We start from the raw sequence: 17,765 nt of genomic DNA on the forward strand, positions 1-17,765 counted from the left end.
GCATCGATGCTTATTTGTAGTTAAGCATCGATGCTTAAAAAGAACTCGATTTATTTTACTAAGCATCTGCCTAAGCATCTCTCACTGTAAAAGGCCAAAGAGTGTAAGATTAAAAAGCTCATTATCTCAAGTCCGCCTCAGAACTTTGGTCTAGCCATCACACTCTACGAGACCCAACTAGTTTTCTCTGACCTAGGCACGATGATCCTAAACTTAGTTTTAGCCAGGCGGCCCACGTAAGATGTGAGGAGTGCAACATTTCAGCTAAGGGCAACTCCAACAGTTTGTGTATTGGTTTATTGATAAAATATGTCATGTCATCAACCAGCACCTTAATATATAACAACTTCAATGGGTTGTATTTAGTTTGCCTAACAGGATGTGAGATAATAAATAAGGTGCTCTCTCATTCTACATTGGAGATTGTGCAAGGGGTGTTGGTTCATGTACATACAACCTTTTTCTCTTCCCTTATTTATTCCCTTATTTATTGTATGACACATTATTAGAAATCTTATGTGGCAAAGTCTGTCAAGAAGACGCCCTAATAACAAAGTCAGCAAAGCACACGCCGAGCGAGAGACTCGTACTCTGGTGACAGGAGGGCACCGCGCGTAGGCACGAGTCCCTCGCCACTCGCTCGCACGTGTCATCTTGCTGCCACGCGGAGGCGGAGCACGCACAGCCTCGCAGCCTGGACAGGAAGTCAAGAACCCTGGCATGGCATGCAAAGCAAGCAGCGTGGAGCGACCACAGAAAAGGAGGAGACTCGAGTGCCTTCCTTGTCAGGTCGGCCACCTACATCTCCGTGGAAGAAACCCCACCAGGATGCCGCCACGTACACGCCAAGCACCCGATGCCATTGCCTCCGGCCCACCACCGCCCTTGTGTTTATAATGCCATCCCACCCCCTGCCCATCCTCTGCTCGTCCTCCACTGATTCTTTCTTCGCGTCTCACGTCAGTCGGCCGAATAGAGCTTTTGCTTCCCTCCGAGGCCTGCTGCTTCCGTCCTAGGCACCTACGCACAGTGACTGCTGCGTTGAGTCGGCAAGGCGAGAATGGGCAAGTCATGGGCGCTCCTCACCCACCTCCACTCCGTCGCCGGGTACGCGTCTACGTAATCTTCTTGCAAATCATGGCTTCACAGCGGTGTTGAGAGTCGAGTGATGTCTGATATGCTCCTCTGGTTCGTTTCCCTGCGCAGGCCAAGCATCACGCTGCTGTACCCTCTGTAAGTGCGAGGCGGTGTTGATCTTGATCAATTGTCTCTAGGTATGCGTAAGATCCTTGGATGTGACGCCGACGGATCTGTGTGCAGGTATGCGTCGGTGTGCGCCATGGAGAGTCCGTCCAAGGTGGACGACGAGCAGTGGCTGGCCTACTGGATCCTCTACTCCTTCATCACCCTCCTGGAGATGCTCGCCGAGCCCGTCCTCTACTGGTAACGTACCCTCCTCCAGTCCAGTAGCTACTCATTTAATTGTTACTAGTACTTCATAACGCCCTGCCGGTGGATCTCATCATTTTGGTACCCGGTGGCGTCCAGGATACCGGTGTGGTACCCGGTGAAGCTGCTGTTCGTGGCGTGGCTGGCGCTCCCGCAGTTCAAGGGCGCCTCCTTCATCTACGACAAGGTCGTCAGGGAGCAGCTAAGGAAGTACCGCGGCAGGAACCGCCACGCCGACGCCGATCACAAGGTGCACATACTCAAGGTAACCAAGGAGTTTCAGTGCCCTCTGCCGGGGAGGCCCGAGTTTCTTCTGTTTCTAATTGTTCCTTGTTGGGGGAAATGAAATTGCAGGCCGAGGCTGACCATGGTCATGTGCACTGAGGAGAAGGGGCATGGCACTGGCAGATCCAGGAGCGTATCATTACTGTTGTGCAGGACTGCAGAATCTTAACTATTAGGTGTATCTTGTATCTGTTGTAAGCACGTCCAGAAGTATTAACACACCACCCATGCGCTCGCCTAATAAATCAGGGTCTTCGTCTTTGATAATTTGACTTCCTGTCGCCGTGGTATGTGATTCTGTTTTTACGGAACCTTGTCGAGGGCCAGGAGCTCTGGCAGTGCATTATAGCAGAAGAAAGAGCAGTGCATTATAGCAGAAGAAAGTTGATCCAGTTTACACCGGATAGAAGACCTCACAAAGTTAATTTTACAAGGAAAATCAAGCCGAAAACCGCATAAGCAACGAAGCCTCGTCACAATTGCAACAAACACACACCCAGCTCCGGAGCGGTCACAATTGCAACAAACACGGAGCGGTCACAATTGCAATAAACACACACGCGGCTCCGGAGCGGCAGCTCCGACATCCCCGGCTCCATGAGCCATAGCGCCTCATTCGGGCGCCCTGTAGCCTTTGTTACATGAGACAGACCACGAACGTTGTGCCAAACATGAGACGACCATGAGACGACCGTCCACAGACCACGAACACTTTGTTACATGAGACGACCGTCCACAGACCACGAACACTTTGTTACATGAGACGACCGTCCAGAGACCATGAAACGTTGTGCCAAACATGAGACGACAGTCCACGGACCATTTTGTTACATGAGACGACCGTCCACAGACCATGAACGTTGTGCGCCCTGTAGCCTTTGTTACATGAGACGACTGTCCACAGACCAAGAACGTTGCGCCAAACATTTCGGGCGCCCTGTGGCCTTTGTGTTGTGCCAAATATTTCGGGCGCCCTGTGGCCTTTGTTACATGAGACGACTGTCCACAGTGCCAAACATCCGGGGCCGACTTTCTGCCAGACCAACCCCAGGCCGTGTCCGACCGGGCAGACCGTGAACCTACCCTATAGAGCCGCCGTTGCATCGCCATCCGAGGCCTTGTCCAGAGCCGTTGCCCCGGCATCCACCGCCCTAACCACGAACCCATCACCCCACAAAGGTCAATGATTCAAGGTGATGCCTTCCCTACAAAGGTCAAGGATTTCAAGGTGGTGCCTTCAAGAAGGTAACGGCATATTGTCGTGAACCCACCAACCAACAAAGGCAAGGATTTCAAGGCAGTGCCTTCAAGAAGGTAACGACATAAATGTCCAGTGGCTTTGACGAAGCTTGGTTTTCACCCGAAATTACGTAACAATTGCCACTCTGAACGTGTAACACTTGCTACAGTAGATGAATGTATCTCGATGATGAGGCCTTTAGAAAGGGACGTGACGCTTAAGAACCATCATGAGCAGTGCCGGAGAAGGTGCGAGACTTTAGCTCGGAGAACAACTCTTGTGTAAGAAGCATTTCAGCCAACCACCAAACCCACTTGCATGATGCAACGGAGCACCGCGCCGTGCCATCACACCTCCGCCCACAACCACAACCACCTCAGGCCCAGCCCTCTACTATGCAACAAGCAGAAGACGAGCACGCCAGTACGGGGCCGAAGACCAATCTCCACAACCACAGTAGCACATACACCGCCGAGCTACTCCCAAAATTATGGCTCTCTGCTGCCGCCGCAGCTCCTACAGCCGAGGGAGGGTACCCCAGTACCAGCGCGCCCAACAGCCACTGTAGCACGCCAGGGTGCCACCATTGCCAGATCCGGACGCCGGGCGTCATATCAAGCGATCGGCCTTAGCTTCGCCCCGTACACCCTCAGTGGAGAGTAGGAAGGAGCAATGCCACCACCTAGCCCGAGGCCGCCACCCCGGCTTGCCTGCTGGCGAGAGGCCCCCCTGCCGCCTTAGTCGCAACTAGGAGTGGAGCTCCGTCCAGGCCTAAGGAGGCACGCCACGTGACGAGGATGTAGAAGTGCATGCTCTAGCCAATGCAACCAAAAGATCTATGAAAGATGGTTGGACATTATACTCCAAGAACCCTGAACCTCTTGGTTGCAAGCTTATGCACCTAACCAGTTCACCTATCAGACCGATCTGATGTAAGATACTAGGCAATACATTTATACGTCAACACTTTTCCTCACATGTGGCTTCCTCTGGTCTAAACGTGGACCAAAAGTTGGCTGCAATTTTAATTGCGCCAGCCGGGTTTTGAACTCAAGGCTTTTGGCTTTGATATCATGTAGAAGTGCATGCTCTAACCAATGCAACCAAAAAACCGATCTATGAGAGAGGGCTGGACATTATACTCCAACAAAGGAGGCCCCCCTGCCCGCCGTCCGCCAAGCGGGCTTTGCCCATCGACATCCCCCGGCGGTGGCAGGGGAGCGAGGAAGGAGCGGGGAGTGGGGGCGGCGGTGGCTAGGTTATCGCCCGTGCCACCCCCGGGGAGCAACGCGAGCACAAGTTGATCTTTAGAGCAACTGGAGCTTATAGATCCATCGCCATTGTGGTTTTAACATGCCCCATCTTGGACGTATGTCTCAAAACATGTTAATACCTCTACGCCTTTATGCGTAAGGGGTATCTGGTATAACTGCCTATTCTTGCTTTACATGCAGGGCCGCCCTGAGGGGGGCAGGGGGGCGGCCACCCCGGGCCCCCAAAATCGAGGGGCCCCTCCGCAGGGTATACAGGTAGGCTTTGGCCCAACATATTTTTGATGATAAAAAAATTCTATGGGCTGGATGGCTGGGCCTCACGCGGCACAGCAGAACGTACGCACATGAGCCAGCAGTGATCATTCGTTCCATAGTTTGTACGTGCATGTCGAAAAATAAGAAACTGATTGATCTTACAGATTTGTTTGTTCCTATTAGTACGTGGACATCTAAAAAGGGAACTGATTGATCCCTTCCATCACGCAAGCATTCACGCCGCGGTTCCCAATTTCGCAGAACGCGTAGTCTTCACAACGGCACGCTCGGCGTTCGCTCTTCCTTTTCTCCTTAATCGAATTTTCCTTTGTAATTCAGATTGTCCGCCGATGTCAATTCCCCGGGGGCCGTCGTCACAACCCCGCTTTTTTCTCCATCCATCAATGATTCGACCATCCGAGGTATACCCTGTAGTCTTATTGCGGTTCCTAGTAAATCCTAGAAGGTGAGAGGGCTTTTCAAGTTAAATATTCTTTTGGGGTTGATATGGCGATCACTTCTTTGAAAGATAGATTTAAAGAACTCATGGTGTTTAAAGAAATATTCGGATTTTTATTGAGTTCGGGCACCCCGAGATCAGTGTATGATATTGAACTTCAGGAGTGTTGCATCAAGTTTGCAGAAACTTTCTTTCTTCATGTTTCATGTGATGTTGAGGTATATGATCTTATTTATGAATTGAAGATTATGAGATTCGCAAGATTATGAGATTCATTTTGCGAGATGATGCAACGTCTACTATGGAGATTTTTGACCAAGTAAGAGAAACTAATTGTTACATATCACGTCTTATTTACTGTGCATGTGACTATCACATCGGTCGAAAGAAGCTTTTCGAAATTGAAATTACTGAAGAATTATCTGAGGTCAACAATGACCCAGCACAGGTTAAATGGTTGGGCAACATTATACATTGATAAGAAACTATTAGATGATATTCACATCGACCACATCATAAGTGACTTTGCATCGAGGAATATTAGAAGAAATGTTTAAGGTAATATGTATAAATTATTTGATATCCATACTGATTTTAGATGCATTCAAGTGTTATTGGTAATATGTCATATATACTTATATTCATTTTTATTGTTATGATGTCTATATAAGGGTCTCAAGTTTTAGTCTCGCCGCGGACCCTCAAAATCTCAGGACCGGCCCTGTTTACATGGTAGAATTTTTTATTTAGGCCAGTATAGCCTACCGCATCTCAACAACCTGTAGACCAAAACAATGGTGAGGGCTTTGATAAATCATCCTTGTCTTGGATTTTCCTTCCAAAAAGAGATAATTCCTTATTTGACCCTTTCTTAAAATTTGCTTCCCTATTTGACCCAAAATAAACTTTTACCCCCTATTTGACACCTAAAGTTCATTTTGTTCCTTATACGACACTTTCGTCCATTTTAAGCAGTAATGGGGTTATGTGCAAAGTGAAAAGACCATTTTGCCCCTAGTGAAGTGTGTAACTATCCTGGGTGTAGCTAAAAAGTAATCAGTTCACACATATTAGGAATGTTCAACAGATGCTGCCCATGTATATGTAAGCTCCAGTATTTTGTTCCTAAGGTAAATTGGTCTGTGCATGTAAAAGTTGTACAAAACATCCAAACTTGTACTAGCATATCGATGGTTAGTACAATACTTTTTTTGCGGATAGCACAGCGACGCCCAAGCCCGCAGTGAGGCCATGGACAGAACGGTGGAGCGGCCATGGCGTCGACATCTACGGCCCCGATGCCTTCGAGGCTAGACACGATCCGGCAATCTGAGCAACACGTGCAACAGGTAACGAAAGGTAATTGGTGGAAGAGGATGTTGGCACAGGTTGCGACTCGTCGTGTACTTTCCGTCGAGACATAGTTTGTAATACGTCCGAGTACATTTCGGCGAGATGCACGTATAAGCTAGCCGCGGGTGATTACTTTCCGGCCGCTGTCTCGCGTACAAGCAGTACGTAAGCAACTGGATCAATTTTCACTAGATGCACTTGCATGTACTAATTTTAATATAAAGTTAGTATAAAATTGGGTCATTTATTTTGAAATGAAGAGAGTACTAGGTACATAGATCGATGTCACAACTCGAGACACACGCACGCGAGAACAGGGGACGCCGACTGATTGCCGCGGGAGCGTGTCGCTCTTGTTAATCTCTTCATTTCCTTTTTATCACGGTATAGGTAACATATACGAGGAGTGAACATATACATATATACTTGCTCCTGGTGCCGAGCCGTCTAGGAGACCGTGTTTTATTGGAGGATTTAGTAGTATGTGATTGTGATGTGACTATGTATAATAATGTATAATACATGTAATCAAATTCAGAAGGATGTGCTAATTGGCATACTATGTGTAGCACTGTAGTTTAGAATGTGATAATTAATCATAGGGGCAAAATGGTCTTTTCACCTTGCACTTAACCTAAAATGGACGAAAATGTTGTATAAGGAGCAAAATTTACTTTAGGTGTCAAATAGGGAAGAAAATTTATTCTGGGCCAAATAGGGAAGCAAATTTTTAAAAAGGGCCAAATAAGAAATTCTCTCTCCAAAAAGCTTGGAGTTCTTTTTTCCATCTTGTGGCCGAATATGTAGGATATTTAGAACGTCAAATATCCCCTAAATAGGTCAAGGTTCCATGGAACGTGCAGAATAATGAATTGTGAAAACATAATGACACTAGTGGCACAAAACACTAAAAAAGAAGTCAATTGACAGTGACCCGCTGTCATTTTTATTTTAGTTAAGAAGAAACAACCCAAGCACACACATAGTACAAAGCAGGGTAGTGCCACTAGACATGCAAAATAAACAAAGAGTGAAATGTAAAGAAAATAATAGTTGCATACATATGTGAAATTGTGCGACACAGTAATACAGCAGGCTTAATACAAATTTTCCATCAAGCATCTACATTTTGACAATGTTCCATGATGGGTTCATTACTCCTCATTTCAGTCGAATTTCTTTATGAAACTGATTATATGGGCACTAATTTCTTCTGGTTTTTCTTCATTTATGAAATGCCCGACATCTTTCATTACCACCACATCATCCAGTAATGGAACAAACTTCTTGAGGCCGCCTTTGTTTATAAAATCATGTGCGCCTGCAACATGGTATGACAAGTCCACATCACCAACTATAAACTTGGTTGGTACCTTTATCTCAGCTCCGGTCCATGGTGACGTTAGCTCCCATGTCCTAAACACAGACCAAATATGGTTGTTAGACCAAAACATCGTGTGTCCTGTTGTCCTAGCAATCCTTCTCTACAAACATATATTTGGGAAATCTATGGTAATAATTACATTTATACAAATGGAGTGCGATGATATACATTGTTGGTTTTATAAGACAAGATCACAAATATTGCCGAAGAATGGGAAAACTAAAATTTTGGACACGTAAAATGACAATATTATGACTAAGTAAACTTTAGTTTTTGCTCCACTTTTAGCAAGGTAACATTGCTTGTGAGACATAGCAAAATCATGGTAATTGTTTCTTGGAACTTGATAAAATTTGGGAAAATCGTTTCTCAATCATTTAGTTCATTCCAAATGGAGTAATTATTTGTTTCTGAAAAATCTAAAGTTAAAGTATTGCATATCATATAATATTTTTTGTAATATCTAAAATACATTTTGGAATTTGGAATTGTATGTACGTATATATGTATGTATGTATGTATGAATGTAAAATATTTTTTTATGTATCCACTTAAAATTGCAATTTGGTCTCTTTGTCTCAAAAAATTTCCTATAGCTCTAAAAAATATGATATATGAAAAAAAAATTATGAAGCTTTCAATCATATTTTAAGTTTGGGTCTTCATATTTGTGTTATGGTAATAGTTAATGCACACTCATCCATAGGATAAAAAATATCTAAAAAAATAAGGAGTCAAAGAAGTAGCTTAATTACTTGTTCAGGGCACGGTAGTAGTTCAATCCCCCGGTGAAGCCAGACTTGTCAAATTGAGCCGCGTAGTACTTGATGTCCTCCTCCGTGATCCAGCTCGGCAAGGGCACCTCATCATCTGGTGAGCCCCACCCGCTCTTGGGGATGAACAGAGGGCCAGGAGTTCGGTAAGTGAAAAACTTTCTTAGCACCAGTTCTGTGCCGAGCCGTGCGAATTCTGCTTCAATTGCCCCAGGCTCCTGCAAAGCACACCAGCTCCGTCATGTTGTTTTCACATGCAACTACAAGAACAATATACGTATATGAATTGAAAAGTAATTGGCTTTAGTTATGGCCCGGCCACACTAGAACAGATGCCGACACCAAACGCGGGAATCAAACAGTTCTTTACTTGGCCACGAAACTAGAGGAGCATCAAGCAGTCTTGTGCAATAGTAGGTGGGTGGGGAACAAAATAATCAAACCTAACTTGAGAACCAATGCCTTCATCACTCCGCGGTGATTGGAACCAAACTTATATACAGAAAAAGCAACATTTGTTAGTGGCCTGTCTTGCAAAAATCGCTATGTATTTTTAGTTTGTCCCAGAATTTTTTTCTGTTTGACTCTACGTTATAAACAACCTTACAGAGGATCATCAAAAAGAAAAGAAAAACATACAGAGGAACAGAGAAATGTAAGAATTTGATATCTAACTTAACATGTCGAATTGAATCCTATATGGATAGAGAAATACATTATATATAAAATATAAATGTTTGTTCACAGTTGCCATGGTTATCCATCGGGCATGAGTTCTAGGACTACATGGCATCTACGCACCTGGATACGGCAGATGTAGTACTCGTCCCCGTACAGAGCCTTCAAGCCGTCGACGGGCTTCCTCGCCGGGCTCCGGGGACTGAAGGGGACGCTGAGGGCGACCAGCGCCTTCACCCTGTCCGGCCGGAACAGGCACAGGCTCCACGCGATCATGGCGCCCCAGTCGTGCGCCACGACGAAGACCTGCTTCTCGCCGAGCGAATCAATCAGAGCAACAAGGTCGCCGACGACGTGCAGCGCGGTGTACTGGTCCGGCCCGCCGGGGGGCGCGTCGGAGCCGCCGTATCCGCGCATGTCGGGCGCGACGGCGCGGTAGCCCGCCGCGGCCAGCGCGCGCATCTGGTGCCGCCAGGTGTACCACACCTCCGGGAACCCGTGCAGCAGCAGCGCGGCCGGCGCGCCGGCCGGGCCGGCCTCCGCGACGTGGAGGCGCACGCCGTTGACGTCGACGCTGCGGTGCGTGATGGCGCCGTCGGAGGCCATCTCTTGGTCGGCGGCGCGCGGCGAGGACGGCGGGAGCACGCAGGAGCAGCAGCTGGCGCAGAGCTCGCTGAGGCAGGCCTTGATCATGGAATTGGCAGGACGCGACGGGACGAACCGCACTATTAAGGCCCGTGCGAGTGGGGCGCAGGGGTACTGGCGGGCGAGGTGCGCTTTGGAATCGTGTTCCGCGTGGCGCCGCTGCACGACGTGCTGTAGTTTGGCTGTCGGTCCGAGTATTTTGGTAATCCTTTGCACATGTAGTATTAGCAGTACGACAATACTTTGCCAGGTGTGTTCTGCATTGTAGTACTACTATATAGTACTAGGAAATTCTTTACTGGCGTCATTACAGCTGTGAAGCACCCAGTGTTTTTTTTTCCTTCATGTAGAGCTTGGGTATGATAAGAGCAGACTAAACATAATCAAAACTCAAAAGAAAGACTAGAGATGTACTGTAACAATAAAAAAAAAAACACGTACATAGTGGTTCAAAGAGATGCCGGCCAAGACGGTAGCAAGCAAGCAGGACTGGTTCAAAGCGCAGAGCTCCGGAGACAGTATACGCGGTTTGATTGCGATCTCGATCGCTCGGTGGATAGGATCGGATTACTAAGAAACTGAAAGCATGGTCCGTGGGATTCGTTGTTTAAGCAGAGCGAGCGCGGAGAAGGTGGGGGATTGCTTATCAGTTGTTGGTTAGTACTCCATTCCTCCGACAAGTATTTCCGGACGGAGAAATGCATAAAAATGGATGTACCTACAACTAAAATATGTCTAGATACATCCATTCCTCCGACAAGTATTTCCGGACAGAGGGAGTAGCACTGTTTGTTTAAGTTGCGAGCGACGAGTAAAGTTTCAAGCACGAGGAACGCGGGGCTTGGCAGACCCGCGCTGTGGCAATAAGATTTAGAATCAGGTTATTTTTCTTTCAAAAAAAGAATCAGGTTATTTCTCGTCGACGGGTTAAGCAAAGATGACAAATCATGGGTTTTCATGACAAGTCGTGCATCAACGATGATATAACCTCTTACGGTGTTTGGGCGGTAATCCTTGTTCGCACATGAACACGTCACCGTTTATCCCGACATCGAGTATGTTTCGCAAGCCAATGTTGGCGGAGAAACCTCGGCCGAAGCGCGATTCACAAGTTATGCCGGCAATAATATGTTTTTTTTTTGAAAAGGAGAATAGACCCCCGGTCTCTGCATCTGGACGATGCATGCGGCCATCTTATTAATTATTCACAGAGGCCATACAAAGTAATACATCAGTCAGTGAAAGTGCAACTATTCCTGGGTGGTTTTGGTAATTCCTAACAACTATAGCTCATTGTGCTAATGCTATTCCAAGATAAATATTTCAGGAAAGCTCAATGATTGGCATGGCATGGATTAGAAAGTGGACCCTTCAAAATGCGAACGACAGAAGATTGGCTCAAGCTCAAAGCACAAGACTCTATATTTTCTATTTTAGTGATCCAAGATCACATTGAGTCTATAGGAAAAGCCAATACTATTAAGAAGGGATGAGGTGTTGCTTAATGAGGTTCTTGCTCAAAATGCTTAGTGATATGCTCCAAAACCCTCCACTACTTTCTCACATCCACATATGTCCCAAACCAAAAAGTCCAACTCGGCCCCACCGAAATTTCATATCCGGAGCCACCGAGTTCAGTTGACATAGCCACTGCCAGAAACCCTAGTCTTTTCGGTCTCACCGATAGGGATCTCGGTCTCACCGAGATGGGATTGTAATCTCTCTGTTTCCCTTCGTAACGTTTCGGTCAAACCGAGGTGAGCGATCGGTCCCACCGAGATTGCAATGCAAACACTCTGTTTCCGTTTCGTAACATTTCGGTCAAACCGAGATGAGTGAATCGGTCCCACCGAGTTTGCCTGACCAACTCTCTGTTAGTCTATTACCAAAATCGGTCTCACCGAGTTTGTGTAATCGGTCTCACCGAGATTACGTCATGCCCTAACCCTAAGGAAATCGGTCCCACCGAGTTGACGTGTCGGTCCCACCGAAATGCCTAACGGTCACATTATGAACCAAATCAGTCTAACCGAGTTCTTTGAATCGGTCCCACCGAGTTTGGTGATTTGTGTGTAACGGTTAGATTTTGTGTGGAGGCTATAAATACCCCTCCACCCACTCTTCACTCGTGGAGAGAGCCATCAGAACATGCCTACACTTCCAACACATATTTTCTGAGAGAGAACCACCTACACTTGTGTTGAGGTCAAGATATTCCATTCCAACCACATAAATCTTGATCTCTAGCCTTCCCCAAGTTGCTTTCCACTCAAACCTTCTTTCCACCAAATCCAAATCCTGTGAGAGAGAGTTGAGTGTTGGGGAGACTATCATTTGAAGCATAAGAGCAAGAAGTTCATCATCAACACACCATTTGTTACTTCTTGGAGAGTGGTGTCTCCTAGATTGGCTAGGTGTCACTTGGGAGCCTCCGTCAAGATTGTGGAGTTGAACCAAGGAGTTTGTAAGGGCAAGGAGATCGCCTACTTCGTGAAGATCTACCCTAGTGAGGCAAGTCCTTCGTGGCCGACGGCCATGGTGGGATAGACAAGGTTGCTTCTGTTGGGGAATGTAGTAATTTCAAAAAAATTCCTACGCACACACAGGATCATGGTGATGCATAGCAACGTCCACGAACTCCGATCCAGCAGAGCTTCGAGGGGGAGTTCCGTCAGCACGACGGCGTGATGACGGTGATGATGCTGCTACCGACGCAGGGCTTCGCCTAAGCACCGCTACGATATGACCGAGGTGGAATATGGTAGAGGGGGGCACCGCACACGGCTGGGAGAGATCAACAGATCAACTTCTGTCTAGAGGTGCCCCCTTGCCCCCGTATATAAAGGAGGGAGGGAGAGGCCGGCCCTAGAGGGGGCGCGCCAAGTGTGGGGAGTCCTACTAGGACTCCCAAGTCCTAGTAGGATTCCCCTTTCCTTTCCGGAGTAGGAGAGAAGGAAAGAGGGGGGGAGGGAGTAGGAAAAGGGGGCTGCACCCCTTGTCCAATTCGGACCAGAGGGGGGGGCGCCTCCTTCCTTTTGGCCTCTCTCCTCTATTCCCGTATGGCCCAATAAGGCCCAATACTTCTCCCGGTGAATTCCCATAACTCCCCGGTACTCCGAAAAATACCTGAATCACTCGGAACCTTTCCGATGTCCGAATATAGTCGTCCAATATATCTATCTTTACGTCTCGACCATTTCAAGACTCCTCGTCATGTTCCCGATCTCATCCGGGACTCCGAACTACCTTTGGTACATCAAATCACATAAACTCATAATACAATCGTCACCGAACTTTAAGCGTGCGGACCCTACGGGTTCGAGAACTATGTAGACATGATCGAGACATGTCTCCGGTCAATAACCAATAGCGGAACCTGGATGCTCATATTGGCTCCTACATATTCTACGAAGATCTTTATCGGTCAAACCGCATAACAACATACGTTGTTCCCTTTGTCATCGGTATGTTACTTGCCCGAGATTCGATCGTCGGTATCTCAATACCTAGTTCAATCTCGTTACCGGCAAGTCTATTTACTCGTTCCGTAATACATCATCCCGCAACTAACTCATTAGTTACAATGCTTGCAAGGCTTATAGTGATGTGCATTACCGAGTGGGCCCAGAGATACCTCTCCGAGAATCGGAGTGACAAATCCTAATCTCGAAATACGCCAACCCAACAAGTACCTTCGGAGACACCTATAGAGCACCTTTATAATCACCCAGTTACGTTGTGACGTTTGGTAGCACACAAAGTGTTCCTCCGGTAAATGGGAGTTACATAATCTCATAGTCATAGGAACATGTATAAGTCATGAAGAAACCAATAGCAACATACTAAACGATCAAGTGCTAAGCTAACGGAATGGGTCAAGTCAATCACATCATTCTCCTAATGATGTGATCCCATTAATCAAATGACAACTCATGTCTATGGCTAGGAAACTCAACCATCTTTGATCAACGAGCTAGTCAAGTGGAGGCATACTAGTGACACTATGTTTGTCTATGTATTCACACATGTATTATGTTTCCGGTTAATACAATTCTAGCATGAATAATAAACATTTATCATGATATAAGGAAATAAATAATAACTTTATTATTGCCTCTAGGGCATATTTCCTTCAGTCTCCCACTTGCACTAGAGTCAATAATCTAGTTCACATCGCCATGTGATTTAACATCAATAGTTCACATCTTTATGTGGTTAACACCCATAGTTCACATCGATATGTGACCAACACCCAAAGGGCTTACTAGAGTCAGTAATCTAGTTCACATCGCTATGTGATTAACACCCAAAGAGTATTAAGGTGTGATCATGTTTTGCTTGTGAGATAATTTTAGTCAACGGGTCTGTCATATTCAGATCCGTAAGTATTTTGCAAATTTCTATGTCTACAATTCTCTGCACGGAGCTACTCTAGCTAATAGCTCCCACTTTCAATATGTATCTAGATCGAGACTTAGAGTTATCCAGATCGGTGTCAAAGCTTGCATCGACATAACTCTTTACGACGAACTCTTTGTCACCTCCATAACCGAGAAATATTTCCTTATTCCACTAAGGATAATTTTGACCGCTGTCCAGTGATCTACTCCTAGATCACTATTGTACCCTCTTGCCAAACTCTTGGTGAGGTACTGTGACGCCCGGATAATCAAGCTACAGTAAAACTCTGTTAATGATGCCACGTCACCTCCGTTACTGTTTCTAATCCTTTGTTAGTACAAAACCAATTCAAAAATCAATTCAAAATATGGCAAACGACAAAAGTTTTCAAACATTGAAGCAAAAATGTTCGGAGTGAACCAAATATTGCACAGATAATTATGGTGGAGAAACCACACCTTTATAAAATGTTTAAATACTATGAGATGAATAAAACAGTAGTAAAAACAATTATATAAGTGTTATTAAATATAAACAAATATTAAACTAGTCTATTTAGTCACTAAAAACTTGTTACAACTCCAATTTAGGTGTGGGCTTTAACTTATTATAAACTATAACTATTAAAGAAATAAAATAAAACAGGAAAGGAAAATAAATAAAAGAAAAAAAAACAGAAGACAATCAAACAAAAAAAGGAACCCCCCCCACTGGGCTTCGGCCTAGCAGGCCACCAGGCCGCCTGGCCGGCCCAACCGTTGGCCCATCCCCTCACTCCCCCGCTCCCCTGGCCTATAGGCCACACCCGACCGAACCCTATCCCCATCTCCCCCAGATCCCCCACGACCCCCACTCTCTCCCTCCCCACTCGCTTGGATCGGGGAGGAGCCCGATCCCGTGCCTCCGCCGCAGGCGCCCATCCCCGGCCCGGCCCCAGCCGCGCTGCCCGACGCCACCGCCCGCCTCTCCGACTCCTCCCGCACAGCGCCCGCCCCCTCGATACGAGCTGGATCAGGGGCTCGACCCCGCGGCACCCCAAGCCCCGACGCCGCACCGTCGCCGCTCACCACCACCTCGTCGGCGTCGCCTCCCCGCCTCGCCCCGACGTCGCCCCGCGCCTCGCCCTGCGCCCTGCCGACGCCCTGGCTCCGTGCTCGAGTCCCGCGCCGCCCGGCGACCCTGCTGCGGTGGTCGAGCCACCCGCCGGCGACGACCTCCCTCCCTCGCGCCCGTGCCACGACCTCCTCCTCACCGGACCCCACCACCGCCCGTCGCCTCGTCCTCCTCGTGTCCTCCTCGCCGACGACGCATCCTCGTCCTCCTCCCCAAAGGCTCCACCGAGCCTCGCCGCCCCTGCTCACCAACGCAGGTGAGGACCCCGGTCCTCCTCCTCCTCCCCGTGCCCTCACGCCGGCGCTCGCCCGCGCCACCGCACCATCCGCTTGCTGCCGGGAGCCGCCGAACCGCGCGTCGCGCTCGCCGACGCTTCCCGCACTAGCCGCCCTCGCTCCGCGGCCTCGCCCCCTTGCTCCCGCTCAGCCGCAGCCGCTGCCTGCTGCTGCTCCGGCCGGCGAGCCTCGACGTGGCTGGCCTGGCCAGTGCCCAGTCGGGCTAGCGCCCGTTGGCCGACCCGCTATGGCCCCTAGGGCCAATGACAGATGGGCCCCACGCCCAGAACGTTTTATATAAAATAGTTAAATAAAATAATAATTAAAAAATTAAAATAATAATAATAATAAATAAATAATAAAGATAATTAATTAACTTAATTAATCCTGTTAATATTAACTAATTAAGATTAATTAACCTAATTAACTACTGTTAATTAGCTAACAGCCCCTGACAGGTGGGACCCACCTGTCAGGTTGACCAGGTCAACGTTGACTGTTGACGTCATGCTGACGCATTAATTAAATTTCGAATTAAATTAATTTATTAAATTCTAAAAATGATTTAAATCTTTAAAATTTAATATAAAATAAACCGTAGCTCGGATGGAAAAACTTTGTACATGAAAGTTGCTCAGAACGACGAGACGAATCCGAATACGTAGTCCGTTTGTCAGCCACACGTTCCTAGAATAGCGAACATGGAACTTTCCCCCTCCGGTCCGTCTGTCCGAAAGCGCGAAACATCGAGAATACTTTCCCAGATGTTCCCCCCTTCGCCGGTACCACCTACTGCCGCGTTAGGGCACACCTAGCACCGCTCATTGTCATGTCACGCATCGTCATGCTTATGTTTGCATTGTATTTACTGTTTCTTCCCCCTCTTCTCTCCGGTAAACTACGAGACTGACGCTGCTGCTGCCCCGACTGACTACGCTGTTGACGACCCCTCCTTCTTGCCAGAGCAATCAGGCAAGCCCCCCCCTTGATCACCAGATATCGCCTATTCTTCTCTATACTGCTTGCATTAGAGTAGTATAGCATGTTACTGCTTTCCGTTAATCCTATCCTGATGCATAGCCTGTCATTGTTGCTACAGTTGTTACCCTTACCTGCTATCCTGCTGCTTAGTATAGGATGCTAGTGTTCCATCAGTGGCCCTACACTCTTGTCCGTCTGCCATGCTATACTACTGGGCCATGATCACTTCGGGAGGTGATCACGGGTATATACTATGTACTTTATATACTTGACACATGTGGTGACTAAAGTCGGGTCGGCTCGTTGAGTACCCGCAAGTGATTCTGATGAGGGGGCTGAAAGGACAGGTGGCTCCATCCCGGTAGAGGTGGGCCTCGGTTCCTGATGGCCCCCGACTGTTACTTGTGGCGGAGCGACAGGGCAGGTTGAGACCACCTAGGAGAGAGGTGGGCCTGGCCCTGGTCGGCGTCTGCGGTTACTTCAAAATAACATGCTTAACGAGTTCTTGGTATTTCATCTGAGTCTGGCCATTTGGTCTATACGCACTAACCAGCTACGCGGGAACAGTTATGGGCACTCGACGTCGTGGTATCAGCCGAAGCTCTTCTTGACGTCAGCGACGGAGCGGCGCGCGCCGGATTGGACTGGAACGCCTGCTAGGCTAGGTCTGCTTCCGGCCGCCCTCGCAACATGCAGGTGTGCAATGGGCGATGGGCCCAGACCCGTGCGCGCATAGGATTTAGACCGGCGTGTTGACCTCTCTGTTGAGCCTAGGTGGGGCTGCGACGTGTTGATCTTCCGCGGCCGGGCATGACCCAGAAAAGTGTGTCCGGCCAAATGGGATCGAGCGTGTTGGGTTATGTGGTGCACCCCTGCAGGGAAGTTTATCTATTCGAATAGCCGTGTCCCTCGGTAAATGGACGACCCGGAGTTGTACCTTGACCTTATGACAACTAGAACCGGATACTTAATAAAACACACCCTTCCAAGTGCCAGATACAACCCGGTGATCGCTCTCTAACAGGGCGACGAGGAGGGGATCGCCGGGTAGGATTATGCTATGCGATGCTACTTGGTGAACTTACCATCTACTCTCTTCTACATGCTGCAAGATGGAGGTGGCCAGAAGCGTAGTCTTCGACAGGATTAGCTATCCCCCTTTTATTCTGGCATTCTGCAGTTCAGCCCACTGATATGCC

At 47.7% G+C, this 17,765-nt stretch overlaps 2 protein-coding genes across 3 annotated transcripts; one reads left to right on the top strand and one right to left on the bottom strand.

The window, feature by feature from the left end:
* Positions 1-874: 874 nt before the first annotated feature.
* On the top strand, positions 875-2,001 carry LOC123165842 (protein HVA22). Of its 2 annotated transcripts, none has more exons than XM_044583579.1 (5): positions 875-1,107; positions 1,207-1,233; positions 1,321-1,443; positions 1,549-1,699; positions 1,804-2,001. In XM_044583579.1, exons 1-5 carry the CDS (start codon positions 1,061-1,063, stop codon positions 1,831-1,833), a joined length of 378 nt encoding a protein of 125 aa, XP_044439514.1. In that variant the 5' UTR covers positions 875-1,060; the 3' UTR covers positions 1,834-2,001. The 2 variants fall into 2 exon arrangements, with proteins under 2 accessions (XP_044439514.1, XP_044439513.1); XM_044583578.1 differs by having other exon boundaries at positions 907-1,107; positions 1,549-1,714.
* Positions 2,002-7,354: 5,353 nt separating this feature from the next.
* Positions 7,355-9,870, bottom strand: LOC123167933 (epoxide hydrolase A). Its single transcript, XM_044585790.1, has 3 exons — positions 9,275-9,870; positions 8,456-8,691; positions 7,355-7,732 (listed from the first exon to the last, which is right to left on the bottom strand). Exons 1-3 carry the CDS (start codon positions 9,842-9,844, stop codon positions 7,483-7,485), a joined length of 1,056 nt encoding a protein of 351 aa, XP_044441725.1. The 5' UTR covers positions 9,845-9,870; the 3' UTR covers positions 7,355-7,482.
* Positions 9,871-17,765: the final 7,895 nt, after the last annotated feature.

This window comes from Triticum aestivum, chromosome 7D (genome assembly GCF_018294505.1).
Source record: "Triticum aestivum cultivar Chinese Spring chromosome 7D, IWGSC CS RefSeq v2.1, whole genome shotgun sequence".
Taxonomy (NCBI): domain Eukaryota; kingdom Viridiplantae; phylum Streptophyta; class Magnoliopsida; order Poales; family Poaceae; genus Triticum; species Triticum aestivum.

What these genes read in the sequence shown, in the direction of transcription:
- LOC123165842 (XM_044583578.1), top strand. Translation starts at nt 1,061, where the DNA reads ATGGGCAAGTCATGGGCGCTCCTCACCCACCTCCACTCCGTCGCCGG. An exon ending in GCCGAGCCCGTCCTCTACTG is followed by an intron (nt 1,444 to 1,548) that starts GTAACGTACCCT and finishes GGTGGCGTCCAG; the next exon opens with GATACCGGTGTGGTACCCGG. An exon ending in ACAAGGTGCACATACTCAAG is followed by an intron (nt 1,715 to 1,803) that starts GTAACCAAGGAG and finishes ATGAAATTGCAG; the next exon opens with GCCGAGGCTGACCATGGTCA.
- LOC123167933 (XM_044585790.1), bottom strand. Translation starts at nt 9,844, where the DNA reads ATGATCAAGGCCTGCCTCAGCGAGCTCTGCGCCAGCTGCTGCTCCTGC. An exon ending in ACTACATCTGCCGTATCCAG is followed by an intron (nt 8,692 to 9,274) that starts GTGCGTAGATGC and finishes TGTGCTTTGCAG; the next exon opens with GAGCCTGGGGCAATTGAAGC. An exon ending in TACTACCGTGCCCTGAACAA is followed by an intron (nt 7,733 to 8,455) that starts GTAATTAAGCTA and finishes GTCTGTGTTTAG; the next exon opens with GACATGGGAGCTAACGTCAC.